The sequence below is a fragment of the Lithobates pipiens genome, unplaced genomic scaffold, assembly GCF_037356315.1.
Source record: "Lithobates pipiens isolate NorthernLeopardFrog02 unplaced genomic scaffold, aLitPip1_a1.2 Scaffold_18, whole genome shotgun sequence".
Lineage (NCBI taxonomy): Eukaryota > Metazoa > Chordata > Amphibia > Anura > Ranidae > Lithobates > Lithobates pipiens.
The window spans coordinates 629,964,695-629,985,676 of record NW_027507758.1 but is presented as its reverse complement, the minus strand read 5'-3'; the positions used below and the strand labels follow the sequence as shown (position 1 = coordinate 629,985,676).

The 20,982-nt window shown below is 44.7% G+C and overlaps 2 protein-coding genes across 2 annotated transcripts in view; both read left to right on the top strand.

Moving 5' to 3' along the window:
* Window positions 1–4,206, top strand: part of LOC143989913 (uncharacterized) — a 67,963-nt gene extending 63,757 nt beyond the window's left edge. Inside the window, exon 2 of the mRNA XM_077490186.1 lies at window positions 1,034–4,206. Within this exon, the coding sequence (XP_077346312.1) occupies window positions 1,034–2,001 (968 nt within the window). The 3' untranslated portion in view covers window positions 2,002–4,206. The remainder of the gene's footprint in view (window positions 1–1,033) is intronic.
* Window positions 1–20,982, top strand: part of LOC143989933 (uncharacterized) — a 359,732-nt gene that overhangs the window by 128,169 nt on the left and 210,581 nt on the right. The window lies entirely within an intron of this gene.

The window sequence follows — 20,982 nt, the reverse complement described above, 5'->3', positions numbered from 1 at the left end:
GCTGTGCCGGGTGGAGGGATATGTCTGTATAGTCTCAGACGCAAGTCACTGAGTGCAGTCTCAGGAGATGGGAGGCAGCGGTGTGGGACCTCTGCAACTTGTCTCATGTAAACATTTAAGCTTCCACTGATTACTGAATACCAATAGTATGAGTTCTGAACCTTACATTATATGCTCTATGTTGTACATTACATCATTCTGATACTGTATAGTCCCATATTTTGTATCCTATATAATACGTACATTACTTAGTCCTTACTTCTTGCACTCATTTCCTACCAGTCCGACATTTGATATCTGAAGATTTTATTGGAGAACAGACTTTTACATGTTGTTGGTAATGGGATAACATCCTTAAAATTTGGAACCTTAAACAGAAAGTGATAATGTGGGAGGAGTCAATAACCAGATGATGGGGGTCTTCAGGATCAGTCCAGTCTTCATCTTGGTTGTTCTCCCCCCATCCTCACTCTCTGACCTCTGGTGGGGCTCAGCCCCGCTGTTATTCATGACTAAATCATGGACTAAATAAGGAAGTGCAGGACTTCTTGTGTTGGGAAGATGGCAATGAGTGATCGTCCTATAATCCCCTCATCACTGTCACTCCTATAAAAGACAGTTCTCGTTGTTTCCTCACTCTCTGACTAAGGTCCATGAATAAAGAAATGATCTGGTAGGAGATCAGAGGACCCATTTACTAGTTACCTTGAGGGGGAATTGTAAGATCCTCAGAGACAAAGCTGCCTGATGTGGGCGGAGTCCTGGTTTAGGGGAACCATTTAGCTCATGTCTAGTAATAATCTTTGTATTTCTATTTTAGTAGATGGACGGGAGATGAGGAAAACCTCAGAGGATTGTCTCACTTTGTCTCCAGACTGTAAAGTAGAAGATGAGGACATCACACAGTATAGTCCAGGAGAAAACCCGACTACCTCAAATGTCCATCCGGCACCACACAGTGTAGATGGACCATCGTATTCCTCTTATCCTGAGGAACCTCAGACTGTGAGGGACGGTGCCATCCTTCCAACAGATTGGAGGTTTTCCTGTACTGAGTGCGGGAAGTGTTTCCGTTATAAATGCAATCTTAATGAACACATAAGATCTCACACAGGGGAGAAGCCGTATTCCTGTCCTGAGTGCGGGAAATGTTTTTCACATAAGTCCAGTCTTTTCACACATCAGAGATCTCACACGGGGGAGAAGCCATATTCCTGTCCCAAGTGCAAGAAATGTTTTTCACAGAAGTCCAGTCTTTTCACACATCAGAGATCTCACACAGGAGAGAAGCCGTATTCCTGTCCTGAGTGCGGGAAATGTTTTTCACAGAAGTCCAGTCTTTTCACACATCAGAGAATGCATACGGGGCAAAAGCCATATTCCTGTCCCGAGTGCGAGAAATGTTTTTCACAGAAGTCCAGTCTTTTCACACATCAGAGATCTCACACAGGGGAGAAGCCGTATCCCTGTTCTGAGTGTGGGAAATGTTTTTTACAGAAGTCCAATCTTTTCACACATCAGAAATTTCACACAGAGGATAAGCCTTATTCTTGTCCTGAATGCGGTAAATGTTTTTCAGACAATTCCAGTCTTTACAGACATCAGAGATCTCACACAGGGGAGAAGCCGCATTTTTGTCCTGAGTGCGGGAATTGTTTTTCACAGAAGTCTGAACTTTACAGACATCAGAGATCTCACACGGGAGAGAAGCCACTTTCCTGTCCTGAGTGCGGGAAATGTTTTTCAGACCATTCCAATCTTTCCAGACATCGGAGATCCCACACGGGGGAGAAGCCGTATTCCTGTCCTGAGTGTGGGAAATGTTTTTCACAGAAGTCCGATCTTTACAGACATCAGAGATCTCACACTGGGGAGAAGCCACTTTCCTGTCCTGAGTGCAGAAAATGTTTTTCAGACTATTCCAATCTTTCCAGACATCGGAGATCTCACACAGGGAGAAGCCACTTTCCTGTCCTGAGTGAGGGTATTGTTCCTCACTGAAGTCCTGCCTTCCTGTACATCAGGGATCCCACACAACCCTCGAGGTGTATTAGTGCCTTGAGTGCGGGAAATGTCTTCTATATGAATGTTGCTGGACATCACAGCTCTCATGTGGGGAAGAAGCACACCCTGATATACACCTCAGATATACTCCATGGCTGATCTTCATCATGTAAGAAACACTTGATAAGGAGATCAGAGATCACCAAAGACATGGATGAAGTGTTGTATGGTGTTGGCTTTTCATTGGCTGAGTACATTTTGGGGTGTAGAGAGGTAAGTAGAGCCTTGAAATGAAGGACATCACCTTCAGAATATCTTGTCTGTGTGACTTTTACTGATAATGATATAGCGGGTTACAGAGCTAGAAGCTGTGAGATCAGATTTATCTTTATCAATAAATGTTACACAGACAAGTAAGAAATTGTGAAGTTGATGTCCTTCATTTCAAGGCTCTACTTACCAGTGGTGATCCCGAAGTGCGTCTCTCTGTTTTCATTCCATCCTTCTCCCATCACCCAACGGGGGGGGGGGGGGGAGAACTCGGAGATAAACTAGGTGAGAACTTTTCTCCTTTGCTCCTGTGTGGGTTTGGGTGGCTTGGCGGAGTGCGGGACGAGAGGGAACACCGCTTTATATTTCTACATATCTCGTCTGGGTAGAGGTTATTGCTTGGAAAATATTTATACTGTTTGATTTTGTGTGAATCATTTCTGTTTTCACTTTGAAGGGAGATATTATGTGTGGCTTGAAAAACCTTTGAAAGATTTTGGGGCCTGAAGATTAGATAAAACCCCCAAACATATATTTTCTGAAAGCAGAGGCCCTGGAGAATATAATGGTGGTAATTGTTAAGGTGTTCCCCGTACACAAATATCACCTTCATATCCGGGTTTATTTTCTACTTTCCCCCTATTTTCTATGGTGTGATCTTTTCTACAATACTTTGTTATAATAATGTAACACGTTGTGTATTGTACACAAATTAATAATGACTCCGCCTCCACATTCCAGACAAGTTATTTTCCTGACCAATTGGATTTTTACCTTTTACTATTCCCTGATTTTGTGACTGCAATCTTGTTAAACGTAAAGTTACAATCAAAAATTTATTGAACGAAAATAGGTTGTGTGTGTCGGTGCAATGATGAAAATCTTTGGTACCCAAAACTGCTTATAGGCGACGCTTTAGAAGGCTTTACAAGTTCATCAGTTTAGAGTTCACCATAAATAAGGGCCAGAGTGCAGTGGCCAGGAGTATGTCATATACAGCCCTGTGTATAGAGTGTAGTGGTCAGGAACATGTCATATACAGCCCTGTGTATAGAGTGTAGTGGTCAGGAACATGTCATATACAGTCCTGTGTATAGAGTGCGGTGGTCAGGATTATGTCATGTACAGTCCTGTGTATAGAGTGCGGTGGTCAGGAACATGTCATATACAGCTCTGTGTATAGAATGCGGTGGTCAGGAACATGTCATATACAGCCCTGTGTATAGAGTGCGATGGTCAGGAACATGTCATATACAGCTCTGTGTATAGAGTGCGGTCGTCAGGTAAAGTAGAGTATTAGAACCATGCCAGTCATATAGTCTCTAGATATAGAGTAATAATAATAAGGATAAGGACGCTAGGGCTGCAATTAACAATTACTTTCCTAATCGATTAGTTGGCCAATTATCATTTTGATTAATCGGATAATAACCTTAAAGTGTGGTATATAATTTAGTTAATATGAAAAGTTTAAAAAAATGCAATTTATTCTTAAATATCTATAGGAAGTGTACAAATATAAATAACCAACTATATGGTTAGCGAGCAAAATCTCAAATCCACTCTGAGAACAGACAGAAGAGATATACTGTATATACTATGAGTGCTGGTTCACACAGGGGCGAACTGTCATGCGACATAGCCGCCTGACAACTCACGCTCCATGCAGTGCAATTGAACCTTTCTAATAGAAGTGACCCAAGTCGCTCTGACTTAGAAAAAGGTCCCTGGACTACTTTGGGGCGACTTCGGAGCGGCTTGCTTTGACTTCTATACAGAAGTTGTTTTGCAAGCCGTGCTGAAGTCGTGCTGTACAGGGTGGCTTCAGAGTGGGACGACTTTGAAGTTTGAATCTTGTAAATATCATCAGACTCAGATTAAATTTTTTATTTAAAAAAAAACAAAATTAAAGACTGTTTTGCCGATTTTCAGACAGAACTGTAACATATTATATACTGGCCATACAAAAACAATGTCTTTCTTCAAAAAAAAAGTCATTTTAAGAACATTGGTAGTGATGGCCGAACGGTTCACCCGGCGGTCGTTTCGCGGCGAATTTCGGCTGTTCGCGATTCGCCTGATCGGCTGACTATTGCCGCCGTTCGCCCGGCAGACTTCCGTGTTTTTACTGTGTAAAAGAACTTTGACCTATGATGACACATCCATCATGGGGTACAGGACAGCCAATTGAGACATTACAGCACATGGACACTTGGACATTCCCCCTAACTTATAAATACACCCGATCCGGCGGCCATTTTACATTCTTTCTTCTGTCACTATAGGGAGAGGTTGATGTGTGGAGCAGGGAGAAATTGCAGTGACCCAAATCGCTAGCTATTTGGTACACAAAAGTTATTTTCAGGACTGGTATAGGTGTTAGGTGTATATAGGTTTGCTGTGCTACTGATTGTTGCAGCAGCCTGAGTGTCTTTTGTCAGTTTAGAGAAAGGGACAGGACGGTGTGTGCTGCAGGGACAGTCAGTTTAGTCATTAGCTGTTACTATCAGGTCCACAAAAGTGCTATTCCAGTTATTGTTCCAGTAGCCTCTGTTTTGTCAGTTTATATAGGGACAGGCAGGAAGCAGTGTGTGAGGCAGTGAGGGTCAGTTTAATCAGTAGCTGTTACTATTAGTTCCACAAAGGTTCTTTTCAGGACTGGTATGGTAATTGGCTTGTACACGTATAATATTCTTTCTTCCAAATATAGAAAGAATATTATACTTGACTGCTGCCATTCTGCTGCAGTTTGCTAATCATTCAAACCTACTTGTTCCACAAAGGTCCTTTATAAGGACTGGTAATAACCTGGTGTAGGGTGCTATAGTACATAGGGTTGAGTGAGGTACAGTCTGCTATTCTATAAGGACTGGTATAGGTCCACAATACATAGGGTTGAGGTGCACTACTGCTGACCGCTGCCCTATACTGCAGCAGTCCTTCATCGGTATAGGGACTGACGTACAGTCTGCTAATCACTCACAACCTACTTGTTCCACAAAGGTCCTTATAAGGACTGGTAACTTGGTCTGTCTAGGGTTCTACAGTACATAGGGTTGAGTGAGGTACAGTCTGCCATTCTATAAGGACTGGTATAGGTCCACAATACATAGGGTTGAGGTGCACTACTGCTGACTGCTGCCCTATACTGCAGCAGTCCTTCATTGGTATAGGGACTGACGTACAGTCTGCTAATCACTCACAACCTACTTGTTAACTTGGTCTGTCTAGGGTTCTATACTGCAGCAGTCCTTCATCGGTATAGGGACTGACGTACAGTCTGCTAATCACTCACAGCCTACTTGTTCCACAAAGGTCCTTATAAGGACTGGTAAGGTATAGGATACTACAGTACATAGGGTTGAGTGAGGTACAGTCTGCCATTCTATAAGGACTGGTATAGGTCCACAATACATAGGGTTGAGGTGCACTACTGCTGACCGCTGCCCTATACTGCAGCAGTCCTTCATCGGTATAGGGACTGACGTACAGTCTGCTAATCACTCACAACCTACTTGTTAACTTGGTCTGTCTAGGGTTCTATACTGTAGCAGTCCTTCATCGGTATAGGGACTGACGTACAGTCTGCTAATCACTCACAGCCTACTTGTTCCACAAAGGTCCTTATAAGGACTGGTAAGGTATAGGATACTACAGTACATAGGGTTGAGTGAGGTACAGTCTGCCATTCTATAAGGACTGGTATAGGTCCACAATACATAGGGTTGAGGTGCACTACTGCTGACCGCTGCCTTATACTGCAGCAGTCCTTCATCGGTATAGGGACTGACGTACAGTCTGCTAATCACTCACAACCTACTTGTTAACTTGGTCTGTCTAGGGTTCTATACTGTAGCAGTCCTTCATCGGTATAGGGACTGACGTACAGTCTGCTAATCACTCACAACCTACTTATTCCACAAAGGTCCTCATAAGGACTGGTAACTTGGTCTGTCAAGGGTTCTACAGTACATAGGGTTGAGTGAGGTACAGTCTGCCATTCTATAAGGACTGGTATAGGTCCACAATACATAGGGTTGAGGTGCACTACTGCTGACCGCTGCCCTATACTGCAGCAGTCCTTCATCGGTATAGGGACTGAGAGTTTTGTCACAGGGTCATTTAAAAAATGACAGGCAGAGGAAGAGGCAGGCTCTTCCGCAGGGGTGGTAAGGGTAGGGCAGGAGCAACAGGCTTGAGCCAAAGTGGGAAGTTGCAGAAGGTGCGTTCAATTATTTTAAAGGATGCACCAGACTTGGTTGAGTGGCTCGCTCAACCTTACTCTTCTGCACCCTCCTCATCCTCTCGATCTGCACCCTCTTCTTCACTCTCTGCTATGTGCACCCCCAAAGACACTACCACCAACAACACCACCACCACCACCACATACCTTTTGCTTGAGTCACAGGAATTATTTTCCAATCCATATCAAGAAGACATTTCTGATGTGCACCCACTCTTGGTATTGGATCAGGAAGAGGAGGTAGCAACAACCGCTACTCAGCAGTCTGACGACAGTACCCAGATCAGCCCAAGGAGGAGGTTGGTCCCCGGTGTTGCTGCCTACTCCAAGATCTCTACTTATAGCGGTGGGGAAGGTGACGTTGATGATGACGTGTCTAGTGATGTCACGTGGGTGCCCACAAGAGAGGAAGAGGAGGGGAGTTCAGAGGGAGATATGGACCAGCAGATAGGGAGGGGAAGCAGGAATAACTTACATTGCACAGGAGGGACAAAGCAGACTGCAAATGTATCAGGAGCGAGTCATCGACCATGTACGGTCACATCTGGCGCTCCCAGGACACCGGCACATGGCTCCGCAGTGTGGGTTTTTTTAACGTGTCCGCTGCTGACAATAGCGTTGCCATCTGCAATCTTTGCAGTCAACGCATTAGTCGCGGTAAGCCCAACACTCACCTAGGGGCGACCGCCTTAAGAAGGCACATGAGCAGCCATCACTGAGCCCAGTGGGAGCAACGGAACACACAAAGCCACACTCCAGGCTCTCACCGTCCAGCCTCGTCTTCTACTTCTCCTTCTCCTCTCTTCTCACAATTGTCCTCCACTCCACCTTCCATCACGCCAAGCTCACGTTTTTTCTGCAAAAAGGCAGGCTTCCGTGGGCCTAATGTTCGAGCGTAAAAAAATGATGACGCCGGATAACCCTCTTGCCCAACGGTTGACGGCTGGCTTGTCAGAACTCATAGCTCGCCAACTACTGCCATATAAACTGGTGGACTCGGAGGCCTTTTGCAAATTTGTGGCCATTGGAACACCACAATGGAAGGTCCCAGGAAGGAAGTATTTCTCAGAGAAGGGCATCCCAGAGCTATATGGCCATGTTCAGCGGCTAGTGAATGTATCTCTGGCACACAGTGTCAGTGCCAAGATGCAACTGACCACAGACACGTGGTCTAGCAAACACGGGCAGGGAAGGTATATCACTTTTACTGCCCACTGGGTGAACCCTCTGACGGCCGTCAAGCATGTAACCCGTGGCACCCGTGTAGATTTGGTTTTACCGCCACGGATTGCATGCAGGCCTGGCCCTTCTTCTCCTCCTCCTCCTACTCCATCCTCCTCCCTCTCCTCCTCTGCTGACTCCTCCTTTTCTGCTGCTAGTGTCTCTTCCGCTGCGCCGCCCAAGCTCCCCAGAACCTATTCGACATGCCAGGTGAGACGTTGCCATGCCGTGCTGCGTCTGTTGTGCCTGGAAGCCAAGAGCCACACTGGCCCGGCACTCCTTTCAGCTTTGCGTTCACAGGCAGATCAGTGGCTAACACCGCTCAATTTGACAGTTGGTAAAGTGGTGTGTGACAACGGTGCCAATCTGCTTAGCGCATTGAAACAGGGCAAAATCACGCATGTGCCATGCATGGCACACGTCATAAACTTGATCGTGCAGCGATTCGTTGTCAAATACCCTGGGGTCCAGGACATCTTGCGGCAGGCAAGGAAAATCTCGGCCCATTTCAGAAGATCTTACACGGCCATGGCTCACCTTGCTGACATTCAGCGGCGACACAATCTGCCGGTCAGACGTCTTATTTGTGATTGTCCGACGCGATGGAACTCAACCTTCTATATGCTTGATAGGCTTCTCCAGCAGAAACGTGCAGTTAACGTCTACCTGTATGAACTCTACGGCAGAACAGGTTCTGGGGAGCTGGGTTTTTTTTCACCGCGCCAGTGGCTGCTCATGCGCGACGCATGCAGACTTCTGCGCCCATTTGAGGAGATCACCAAACTGGTCAGTCGCAGCCATGGCGCCATCAGTGACATGGTACCTTATGCCTTCTTTATGGAGCGTGCATTGCGTCATGTCATTGATCAAGCTGTGGAAGAGCAGGAGCGGGAAGATGAGGAAGTCGCAATGCTGGATGAATTCCCAGGGGGGGCTACTCTATCTGAGACAAGTGAACAACAGGAGTCTGAAGAGGAGTCAGAGGAGGATGGTGCCGGGGCGGATGAGGAGGAGCAAGAAGAGCATGCTTTAAACCTTTCTGGGACCCCTGTTGTTGTGCGTGGATGGGGAGAGGAGAATGAAGAGGACGACATTATCCTGGATGATGAGTAGGAGCCAAGCCACCACAAGTTAAGTGCAAATGGGGGCCTTCATGCTCCAGTGTTTTAATAGGGACCCCCTTATAAAAAGCATAAGGGTCAAGGACCAGTACTGGGTGGCAACGTACTTCGACCCCCGGTACAAACACAAAATGGTGGAAATGTTACTGCCGTCACAGAGGGCTGGCAGAATGGAGCACTTCCAGGCCTTGCTTAGAGAAATTCCCACTCCCGGAGAAGGAGTTGCGGGTAGCAATCCAACAGCGCCTGCAAGAAGAGGCCGGTTTGAAGATGTGTTGGTGACTTCGGATATGAGGTCATTCTTTCAGCCGACCCATCGACAGGTGTCATCCGGATCCAGCATCAGGGAACGCCTAGACCGTCAGGTGTCCAACTACATGGGGTTAACGGCCGATGTGGACGCTCTGAGGAGTGATGAACCCCTGGACTACTGGGTGGGCAGGCTTGACCTCTGGCCAGAGCTTGCCCAATTTGCAATCGAACGGTTGGCTTGCCCCTCATCCAGTGTCCTGTCCGAAAGGACGTTCAGCGCAGCAAGGGGGATCGTGACCGATAAGCGTACTAGCCTAGCTCACGACAGTGTTAACTACCTCACATTTCTAAAAATGAATGAGGCATGGATCTCGGAGGAATTCAATACATGTGACCAATAGACCATGTATATGTCTATAAACAATTTTTTTAATCGAGCACACAGACCTTCTTTCTTCATTTGGCTCACTTCCTTGTCCAAAAAAAGCACACCATACTATATGCCAGTACCCGCCTCTTTGAAGAGGTTGAGCGGTGTCATATTTCTACTGGGGCTGCTTATTATGAGGGGCTGCCACCATCCCTGTGCTGTGCTGACATCCTCCTGGGGCTGTACCTCTGCTGTGCATATTATGAGGGGCTCCCACCATCCCTGTGCTATGCTCATTATGAGGGGCTCCCACCATCCCTGTGCTGTGCTGACTTCCTCCTGGGGCTGCTTATTATGAGGGGTTCCCACCATCCCTGTGCTATGCTGACATCCTCCTGGGGCTGCTTATTATGAGAGGCTCCCAACATTCCTGTGCTGTGCTGACATCCTCCTGGGGCTGCTTATTATGAGGGGCTCACACCATCCCTGTGCTATGCTTATTATGAGGGGCTCCCACCATCCCTGTGCTATGCTCATTATGAGGGGCTCCCACCATCCCTGTGCTATGCTCATTATGAGGGGCTCCCACCATCCCTGTGCTATGCTGACTTCCTCCTGGGGCTGCTTACGGTGCAGGTGTCAGTGATGTATATCACGGTGCTGATGTCAGTGCTCTCTATCACGGTGCTGCTGTCAGTGCTGTATATCACGGTGTTGGTGTTAGTGCTTTATGTCACGCTGCTGATGTCAGTGCTCTCTATCACGGTGCTGTTGTCAGATGACTCTATCACGGTGCAGGTGTCATTGCTGTATGTCACGCTGCTGATGTCAGTGCTCTCTATCACGGTGCTGGTGTCAGATGACTCTATCACGGTGCAGGTGTCATTGCTGTATGTCACGCTGCTGGTGATCATCTCCTGCACCCTCTTCTTTGCCTACCCTGGTCCCTGACCTTCCCTCTCCTCCATTGCCTTCATGCGCTCCACAGTCCTGAATTGTCACAACAATTTCCCATATAAAAAAAGAATGCTTGTAGTTGTCGATCCCAGATTCACCTCATACATGTGTTATGTCATTGGCCATGTGGTGGGACTATGTTTGCACAGCTATTAATTATTTTGTGGCTGCAAATTTGACCTGTAGGTTTGCGAAGTTCGCCTCCCATTGAAGTCAATGGGGCCCGCCACGAACGTCCCATCGGAAGTTCGTCCATCACTAAACATTGGTTTGATTTTCTAATTGTTAGTGGGGACTTAAGAACCACTCACTTCCTGCCCAGGACTACATGTCCCATGGGGTATTGCTTCTCACACATTCACATTCACTGAGCTGGATGTGTGCTGCACTGTATTACCTGATATGTAAACAAATAATGCATTCTGTATGCAGGCCAACTAATCGGCTGGCTGATTAATCGATTGTGAAAATAGTTGACAGCCCTGTCTATTACCTATTTAAGAACTGTCAAATGGCAGAGCAGGCAGTCGACAGTTAGCATTGGTTGCAGGCAGAGTTTTTTTTTATCTTCCTTTTTTTGGGGTCTGGCAGTGCACAGCCGCATTGTAATTTACGATGGATCTACATGGGGTGGGGGGATATTGTTTATTTTTTAATAAAGGAATTGTCAAAAATTGTGTTTTTATTTCTTTTTTACGCTTTTTTTTGGTAAATGGGTAGTGGTATAATGTACCCCTACTCATTCACATGGGGGCAGGATCTGGAGGCCCCCTTGTCCACAGACCCCCACAACCACCGCTCTGGGTTGTTAGGAAGAGGCCCTTGTCCACATCAACATGCCCCTGCTCCAAAGCACCAAAAGGAGGGTTGTTTGCTTGTCGCAGCCCTCTCCTGGCCTGCCAGGCTGCACTCTCAGATAAGGGTCTGGTATGGATTTTGGGCCCCTCGCCACTATTTTTATAATTCTGGTGTGAGATTCCCCTGAATCCATACCAGACCTAAGGTGGACCCCACTGCAGACCCAAATGGCATAGTATGGATTGTGGGGACCCCCATGCTTTTTTTTTTTTTTTTTACATTTTCCTATTGTTGGCAATGCCTTGCAGTCGGGAAAATCAAATTAAATGTCTTTTTTTTTTCTTTATAAATGTCAGTTTTGCTGCAGCAGGTTCTATACGTGGTACAGATGCACCAATTTACAGGCAGACTAAGGGGACCCTCAGACACTATATTTAAATTATTTTTTTCATTATTATGGTTTCACTTTAAATATCATTAAAATCGCTCCATTAAAAACAATATTTAAAAAATATATATTTTTGCATTGATACATTTTCCCCAGGTCTGTACCCCAGGGCAATGAATGAAAAATAGTTCTGGACAGCCACACTCCAAAAAAGCCTTTTATTTTAAAAAAAACACACGAAATCCAAAATGCATGTCACAGCAGTACAAGGCAGCTAGCTACCTTGTTCTGCTGTGACATGCATTTTGTGTTTTTTTTTTTTTTTTTTTTTAATAAAAGGCTTTTTTGGAGTGTGGCTGTCCAGAACTATTTTTCATTCATTGCTATATGCATTGCAGGCATCTGTGGCTTCTTTAGCTGGGCCGAGAGTCTTGTTACTAAACGATCCTCTCGGAGTGTTGGTACTGCCTTTCCTACCTTGATTTCTGTACCCCAGGGCAGTACCCTTTTTATGGCCAACAACTTGCAGGTAAGCCTTCAAAATCGGGACTTTTGATTTTTCATGTTCGGGTCCAATAGGCTTCAATAGAGTTTGTGGCTCGGGCCTGAACTTTTTCCCTGTTTAGAAGTTCTGGTGCAAACAGTAGTTGCACCAGTAGTCTAGTTGCCAACATTTCATAAAAATTTCAAGGGACATCTTTTTCACTGTGTCCAGCAAACCATCATAGGTGGGGGATGACATTTAATTAGGGGCGGGGCAGTCATATACAATGGGCGTGATTCTACAAGAAGCATATTGATAACCAATTGTACAATAACATTTTATAATACTGTATATACACAAAGATTTATCATAATAAGGACAGACACACAGACAAGAAGGTCTCGCTCATTAGTAAAATATTTTATGCATTTGGTTATCTAGTTACAGCTTTTAGGGCCCATGTTGAATGTGTAATGCATTGTAAACAACACATATAAAAAAGAGGATCTGTCCTTAAGTGGTTAAAAAATCATTTTAGGCCAGAAGATTATGTAAATCCCCCAAAAACATGATATATTCTCTGAAAGCAGACTGTCATGGTTATGCAGTAATGTTTGTCAGCTTTCCTCTCCATGTGTTCAGATTAAGAAGCCAGCCACTCTCACCTGGCTGCTTAAGTAATCGCTCCTCAAAGCATGGCTCCACCCCAGCCCCTATCAGGGAACTCTATATTAACCTGTGCACTGCAAGCCAGCCATGTTGATCAATATTGTGTGTCCTACATCTGATCCTGTTTACCGACCTTGGCTTGTTCTTGACTGTCCTCGTCTGCTTCATATCCTGACCTTTGGCGTGTTCTTTGACTATCCCTATCTGCTTGTTGCCCTGACCTTTTGGCTTATCTTCTGACTATCCTTTGTTGTCACAGTCTGCTGCTTCCTCTCTACCTTCCTGAACTCTACTGTGAGCGTGAGCTGGGAGACCCTGGGGCCGTGACCATTTCGTACCAATTTTTTTATGAATTAACCCTAAATGTCAGGAGACGTTTATATAAAGATGGCAAGTATGTAGCAGATAAATTAATAGATCTCCTAGAAATGTTATTACCAGGCTGCAGCTAGGGGGAGCTCTAATGTTTAGAGTGTGGCCACAGCAGAGTGATCCCATCTAGCTCACATTAACCCTTTCACTGCCAGAGATGTTTTTGCACCATTTTTGCACACATATTAAAATGCAGATTTTGGGCCTGAAAATGAGATAAAACCCCCAAACATATATTTTCTGAAAGCAGGGGCCCTGGAGAATAAAATGGTGGTAATTGTTAAGGTGTTCCTCGTACACAAATGTCACCTTCATATCCGGGTTTATTTTCTACTTTCTCCCATTTTCTATGGTGTGATCTTTTATAAAATACTTTGCTATACATAAAATAGTGGAAAAATTAGTGTAATAACCACAACAACACTTCTCCCTTCACATTGGTGCCATGATGAAAATATACAAACAGTAAAAAAAGAGAAAAGATGTGCAATCACATTCCAAACATTCCTCAAACAAAATCCATTAATAAGTGTGAAGCAGAAATCGCTCCACTCCCTTATATATACACTACTTAGTGCTTGTGTTACCCCTCTGGGCACCATTCAAAGAAACTATATGCCCCCCACTTTCATGGATGGGAACACACATTATACACAATTTTAAGGTAAAATATGAAAGATGAGGTTGTGATGAGTAAATAGATACCAAACATGTCACGTAATAAAATCGTGTGCCTGTGACTTGGCAAAATACTATAGTACCTAAAAATCTCCATAGGAGGTGCTTACCTGCTCATCAGTTTAGAGATAAGTGTGATCTCTGGTGGTAGAATTATTCCTCTCACTCCGACATTCATGGTGATCCCTCACATGTGTGGTGCAATCACGCTTTACATACACATATACGCAGTATGGGTGTGTTTACAGGTATGTGCGGGGCAATGGGGGTTACTTTTCATTTTTTTAATATACATTTTATCATAATTTTTATTTTTTTAACTTGTTTTTGTTATTTTTATTTATCTGCCATTGTATGTTTGAAATGTTTTGAGACGTTTGACAAGCCTTTATCACTGCTTTAGGAGGTTCTGTGGTAGTGCTCACTGGTTCTAACCTGTGATGGGTGAGTAGTGCTACCTACATATTGCAGTTTACATGTGCATTCGATAGGGTGAACTACATTTGTAGTGCTACAATTAATGTAGCTTTGAAAGTCAAACTTCTTGCCTGTAGTACACGATACTACACTCTTATTTTTCTTACCATGCCTGGCACAAAAACGGCAAGTGTTTAATCCACATATACATATATATATATATATATATATATATGAGCCCTGGACACGTAACCATGATGTCCTATTTCGAGCGGTGGATGAAAAGAGGCTAGGGGACACAATTCAAACTATGAATTAAGCCTGGGAGCATCGGCTAGGGAATCTACATCCTGTAGACAGGACGGGGGTCAAACCAGCATCAGCAAGTGGGACTGGTAAATATTTGGAGACAATCATTTTCATGGAATTGAATTCCTGTGAAAATGTTTTGATGAAAGTCACAGGATTTTGGGTACAATGAGAGATATCATTCTTCAGTATCGCTCCAGCACCGGGTTTCAATCTATCCTTTTTCTTCCTATACTTATCCCCCCTGTTGTTTAACAGTTGTGATCTTTCTTTCTTAGAGACTATCGCAAAAAAGCTCTATTAATGAGCCACTCTTGATATCCCCTTTCCCTAAATCTGATAGAGATAATCTCACATTCCCTAGAAAAGGATACTACAGAGCAGTTGCGTCCAGCTCTAATGAATTCTCCCACAGGCATTGATTTGATGGTGTGTTGTGGATGACAGCTGATAGCCAGTAACAAAGAATTTCCTGCACCTTCTTTCCAAAAAGTGTATTATGTTCTGGTGAGTTTCAAAGCTAAATTCTAGGTTGAGATAATTTTCATTGGCATACATAATGAAAGATGCCCTGCTCACTGGCTGTCTTGCCCCACACTAGAATCAAATCATCTATGTGCCTGCCATACCATTTGATCGCCCCTACATGGGGATTATAGTGGGAAAAAATAAATTGCTCCTCCCAGCATGTTAGAATATTGATTATTAACAAATATTAACAAATTAATGAATGGATTAGATCTTACAGAATAATTGAGTTAAATGAATGTATATTTATATCTCTTCTATGTATGGAAAAAGTGACATTATATAAGACTTTTATATTTGTGAAAGTATATACATTGTTATAAACTTCATAAGCAGTTCTATGTAGAGTCAACATGTGTTAGTAATTAGGAGTGAGCTGAGATCTCACCTCCCCCACCACAGATGAGAAGGAAGGTTTTACATTATTTAAGATGTAAAGGTTCATGTTTTATTTAAGATCACAATTTCTTTTTTATTACAATATTTCTTGATTAGGATATTAATAAGAACATTGCGTTTTAAATAAACATAATATACAAACTGATATATGTCGATTTAGAAGTTAAAGGAAACTTATATTGTATAAGTTAAATGGTCTTACATATAGCTCCTCTTGTCCCACACCTCAGGAATTTCAACTCCCACCCTTGTGTGAGTTGGCAGGAAAGCTATGTCTCAGGACGGCCCGCAATTTTCTGTAGGACTACAAGTCAATTAAAAACTTTTAAGCCAGTCTTTATAGGAGAAGGTGGGGGCTGAATTTAGGAGTAAAAAGCTAGTAATGGAGCGTTTTGGGACACACTCACACCACTGGGACAGCTGCAGACACTTTCCTCGAGACATTGAATACAGCTTCACATCTACATATACACACACATTCAATCTTCATCTTAAGAATATAATACATTATTAATGACATTCTATACTTTGATATTGTTCTTGTAATATTTTGCTATTTTTATTAATACGTTTTTTAGTTTTTACACAAGAACTGAACGGACTTTCTTGGAACTTCTCTCACCAATATAAATTATCGAATATCGATATTATTATCATAAATAAGAGAATCTTACGCAGCATCCCATGTATAAGTTCGCCAATGACGGTGAAAACTTGGCACCCATAGATGCCCCTCTACACTGTAAATAGTATGTATGATTGAACATAAAATAATTATGCTCCAAAAGAAAAGCGAAGGACATCATGATAAATTCCTGTAAATTCTTATCGTACATGCTATATATATTGAGATTAAATTTTAAAGCATGTAATGCCCTGTCATGCGGAATACACAAATAGAGGGACTTGACATCCACAGTGACCCAGCAAAAAGACTCCTGCCAGGTCAGATTGTTAATAGGAGTTAATACTGTAGAGGTATCTTTGATGTAGCCGGGTAATCTAGCAACCAAAGGCTGCAGATACTGATCAATCCACTGTCCCAGAGTCTCAAACAAAGAACCAATGCCCGCTACAGTAGGTCACCCCTGCAATGGTTTCGTGTTTTCATGAAGTTTGGACATACAGTGAAACACTGGGACTAGTGGATTATCAACAAAAATAAATTGTGCAGTCTTGTGTGTAAGGACTCCCATTTCTATACCGCTGTCTAGAAGGCTTGATAATTGAGTCTTAAAGAGATCAGTGGGATTGGCATGTAAAATTCGATAAGTGGTAATATCTTACAATTGTCTTAAAGCCTCCCTATTATCATCCCCCAAATCTAAGACCACGGTGTATTAGACCTCCAATGTCTCTTCTACCCTCCAATGCACAGATGGCGCTCAGTTAGATGCTTCCTTGGTGGCATCATCGGGGGAATGACGACTCAGAAACGGGAAACATTCAGAGCTGAGGACTGCTGGCTTCATTCAGTGCAGAGGAGATCAGGGGATGGACGTTAACCATTCTCCTCCCTCTTGGCCTCCTGAAACTGCTGGGTGTGGTTTTAGGGTTCCTGGACAAGAGGGAAAGCCCAGGAACCACACTGGGGGGGTCATGGTGGGAGGACTGGGCTGCTTGCCGTGTAAATGGGATCAGGCAGCTATACAGACCCTCAGATCACTCTTACTGTGCAGTTGAAGAAAACAACACTGCTACTGCTGCCATCAGCTTGCGATTAACCCTTCACTCTCTGGGTGTACTATGTACCTCCAAAGAGTTGAACTGGTTAAATAACATGTCTGGGGGGTCCTAATCCTGGGGGTATACTAATCTTGCCTTTGAAGGGACATCTATGTGATGTACAGAAAGTGATGCAGCTGTGCTGACATTTACAAAGGAGAAATGGCCAAAACAGAACACAGACCCCCTGAGGTTCTTCTATGTATTCGGGGGACCTTTGAAGGGTCTGTGTGCTATTAAAAAAAAAAAAAAAAGAAGCCAACAATGAAATGTAATTTTCTGGCAATTAAACCGATTCATTTTTTCTTTGTAAATGTCACTTTTTCTGTAGGCCATCCTACAGCAAGAATGAGAAATGGTATAGAGCCCCCCAAATACATAGCAGACCCTCTTTGTGTAAGATGGAATTTAAGGGGGGACCTCACACAGAAAATACATACCAGATCCAAAATCCAAGCATGTAGCCTGGCTACCCAGGAAAGGGGGAGGGACGAGTGTGCAGCTCCCTCCTCTTGAACCATACCAGGCCAGGTGCCATCAACATGAGTGTGCCTACCCTGGTGGTTCTCCTAATAGTAAAAGCACCTTGTCCCCATGTTGAAAAGGACAAGGGCCTCATCCTCACAATTCACAATGAATGTGTTTGGGGTGCATGGTAGAAATAAAAAAAAGAAATAAAAGCAATAAAAACATTACATTTCCTTTAAAAAAAAAATCCCCCAAAAAAGCCTCTCGTCAATCCATCATCAGTCCCGATGCCAACTGCCCACTAACTCTCCAATAACCCCCAATGACCCGGCACACCAAAGCGATCTCTGACGGTAACACTCGCTGACTGATAGCGTCCTTAGCTGTCATCAGGTATATAAAGTAAAGGGCGGGGATAGTGGTGACATCATTTCCCAGATATGGCCATATTCAGACAAAGATGTCATGAGCTAGGCCCCACCCATTTGCCTACATGGCCATGTAAGTGAATGGGCAGGGTGAAGTTGGTGGTTGCTAAGGATGCAGCTGTTGCAGGCAGCCGTTGCTTCCCTAGAAACCAGTGACAGCCAGAAGCCGCCACATTCATCTGCACCAAATGCTGTAAATGTTGGATGTTCAGAAGAATGTGGGAGGAGCCAGTGTTCATCCAATCCTCGGTTCAGACACGGAGCTCCTCCTTAATGCAGATTATTATCAGTGTGTGGAAGTGATTGTATCTGGCAGACAGGGATCTGTATGTGTATCACTGCCCGGCACATCCATGAGATAGAAAAAAAAGCCTCACCCTTGGTGTCGGTGAGATAAAAGCCAATCTTTGGCTTCAGTGAGATACAATAAGCCCCGTCATTGGTTTCAGTGAGATAAAATAATATTGATGTCAGTAGGAAAATAAAACCCATTGTTGGTGTCAGTGAGATAAAATAAGCCCCATTTCTGGAATCAGTGAGATAAAATAAAGTGTAACCTCAGTTCAGCATTGGTGGTCAGTGGTGGTACTTACCTGATCACACACTCCCGCCGCCTCTCTGCTGATGTTGGAGTTCTACTATCACTGTCAGAAAGGAGATCACGGCTCCCCACAGTCTTCTATAATTGCAGTGCCTGGTGATGGGACCCAGAGAATGTTCCAGAAGTCATCACCTCACTGACACTCTGAGTCCTGGAACCTGTGAGATGAGGACATGATATCACTGTACCCACAATCCCGGGACTATCCTTTTTCGTCATCCCAGATTGCTTGGCAACAATGGCAAGGCCGTGTTGCCACTATGAGATGTTTCTCATTGTTGCAGTTCCTCCACAAGGTGGTGATCTCACTTCTACACAAGACAGGAAGTCTCTATGGAATACAGATAGGAAGTGATGTGAAGCACATGCTAGGGGGCGCATGTTAGGGTTCTTCCAAAAAAGTGGGGTACTTTAACTGCTTCCTGGCCGCCCACTGCACATATACTGTGGCAGGGCAGCCGAGCTGCACAAAACAATGTACTGGTATCTACCTGTACGGCAACCCACTCCCGCTGTGATTGGACACAGCGGGAGCCAATCAGTGGGTCCGGTCGATGCCATGTCCAATGGGAATAGGGCTGCCACCTCATCCCGTTAAACCAGAACACCTTTGAATTACACAGATTCTGAGGTTAATAAATGAAGATAGGGCACCAAGTGAGTTTAATTACCACCTTAATCAGCCACAGCACCTGTGTAATTAATGTGTGTTCAGGTTTAAAGGGATGAGGTGGCAAACCGGTGATCGCTCATAGAGAGGCAGAATTGCGGTCTGCCTATGTAAACAAGGCAGATAGCTGTTCTATGAGAGGGAAAGAGAGAGATCTTGTATGGATGCCAGCGGTGACATGTCTTCAGACATCCGTTCCGATAAATTCAGATGGACGGTGGTCCTATTTTCCATCCGCCTAGTGGATGGGATCAGATGAAAATGCACAGGCGGATCCATTTTCATCCGATCCCCCCATAGAGGAGAGCGGAGACCTGACAGGTCCGTCTCTCCACAGTGAGCAGAGACAGACCTGTTGTCAGAGAACTCACAGTGCTTATGCCCGTCTCCGTGCAGCAGTGGCTAATTCCCATTCTGCTAATGTCAATGGCCATGCGCAGTGTCCCCGACAGAGGCGAACGAGTTCCGGAACGAACGTGCGCACACCAATGCAAACATGTGTGCGTGCACACCAATGCGACCGTGTGTGCGCACTCGTGCACGCACACTCACGTCCACCAATCCTGGCGCATGGCGCCCTGTATAAATGGAGTCTCTGCCTGATACCAGTGCTGGATCGTCTTCAGCTTGTTCCCGAGTTCCTGATTGCTGTTTGACTTGTTACCTTGCTCCTGATAAACCTGGCTTCCTTGACCATTCTCCTGGATCACCCCTGCCTGTTATCTACCTTTACTGATTATACAGACCTCGGCTTGGATTCTCTACTACAGCTCTGCTTCCTTATTCTGTACCTCACTGCCAGCCCATTGTCAACCTCTGCCTGTCCTTGACTATGAACTTGCCTTCCGTTTATGTACCTTGTTGCCGCCAACCAGTTGCCAACCTTTGCCTGTTCCTGATGTTGCAGTGTTCCTGAATCCATACTTACCTGCCTGGCTTCTGCTGAACAAGTTCTGGTGATCAGTCTTCACGCCTTCCTCCGAGAGGATCCTGTATCTCCAAGCTCCAGCCTTCAACCTGCAGGCACCTGCACCCTTTCGTTGCCCCAGCACTCCCTGTCCTCACTACCAGGGGTGTTGGGACCGGAACCATACAAGAGGCCACCCTCAGAACTTTCAGACTCTGCTGTAAGGTACGTGATACCTGTCAACCACCGGCTCAGCGGGGATCAGCGGATCGATCGCCCATTGAGGAGAGGGGAGATCTGACATGTCCATCTCTCCACAGTGATCGGAGATAGACCTGTCCTCCATGGGCTCAGCAGGGATTAACGGATCCAGCCCTCATAGAGGAGAGGGGAGATCTGACAGGTCCATCACTCCACAGTGACCGGAGACAGACCTGTCATCCACCGACTCAGCAGGGATCAACGTATCAATCCCTACTGAGCAAACGGAGTCCGTGAAAACGTGTGAAAGGGGCCTAACAAGAACACATTCAGTCTTTCTTCCTTTCTTTGTTTTTGTGGTGCCCTGTAGCCCTTATAAGAACATGTTTTCTTTTTCCTTCTTGTTTTTATACTCCTTAGTCGAGTAATAGATGTCCTTTTTTTGGCTCTGACAATTACTGCATTAAGGTATTTGTACTTTTATACTTGAATAGATCTATAG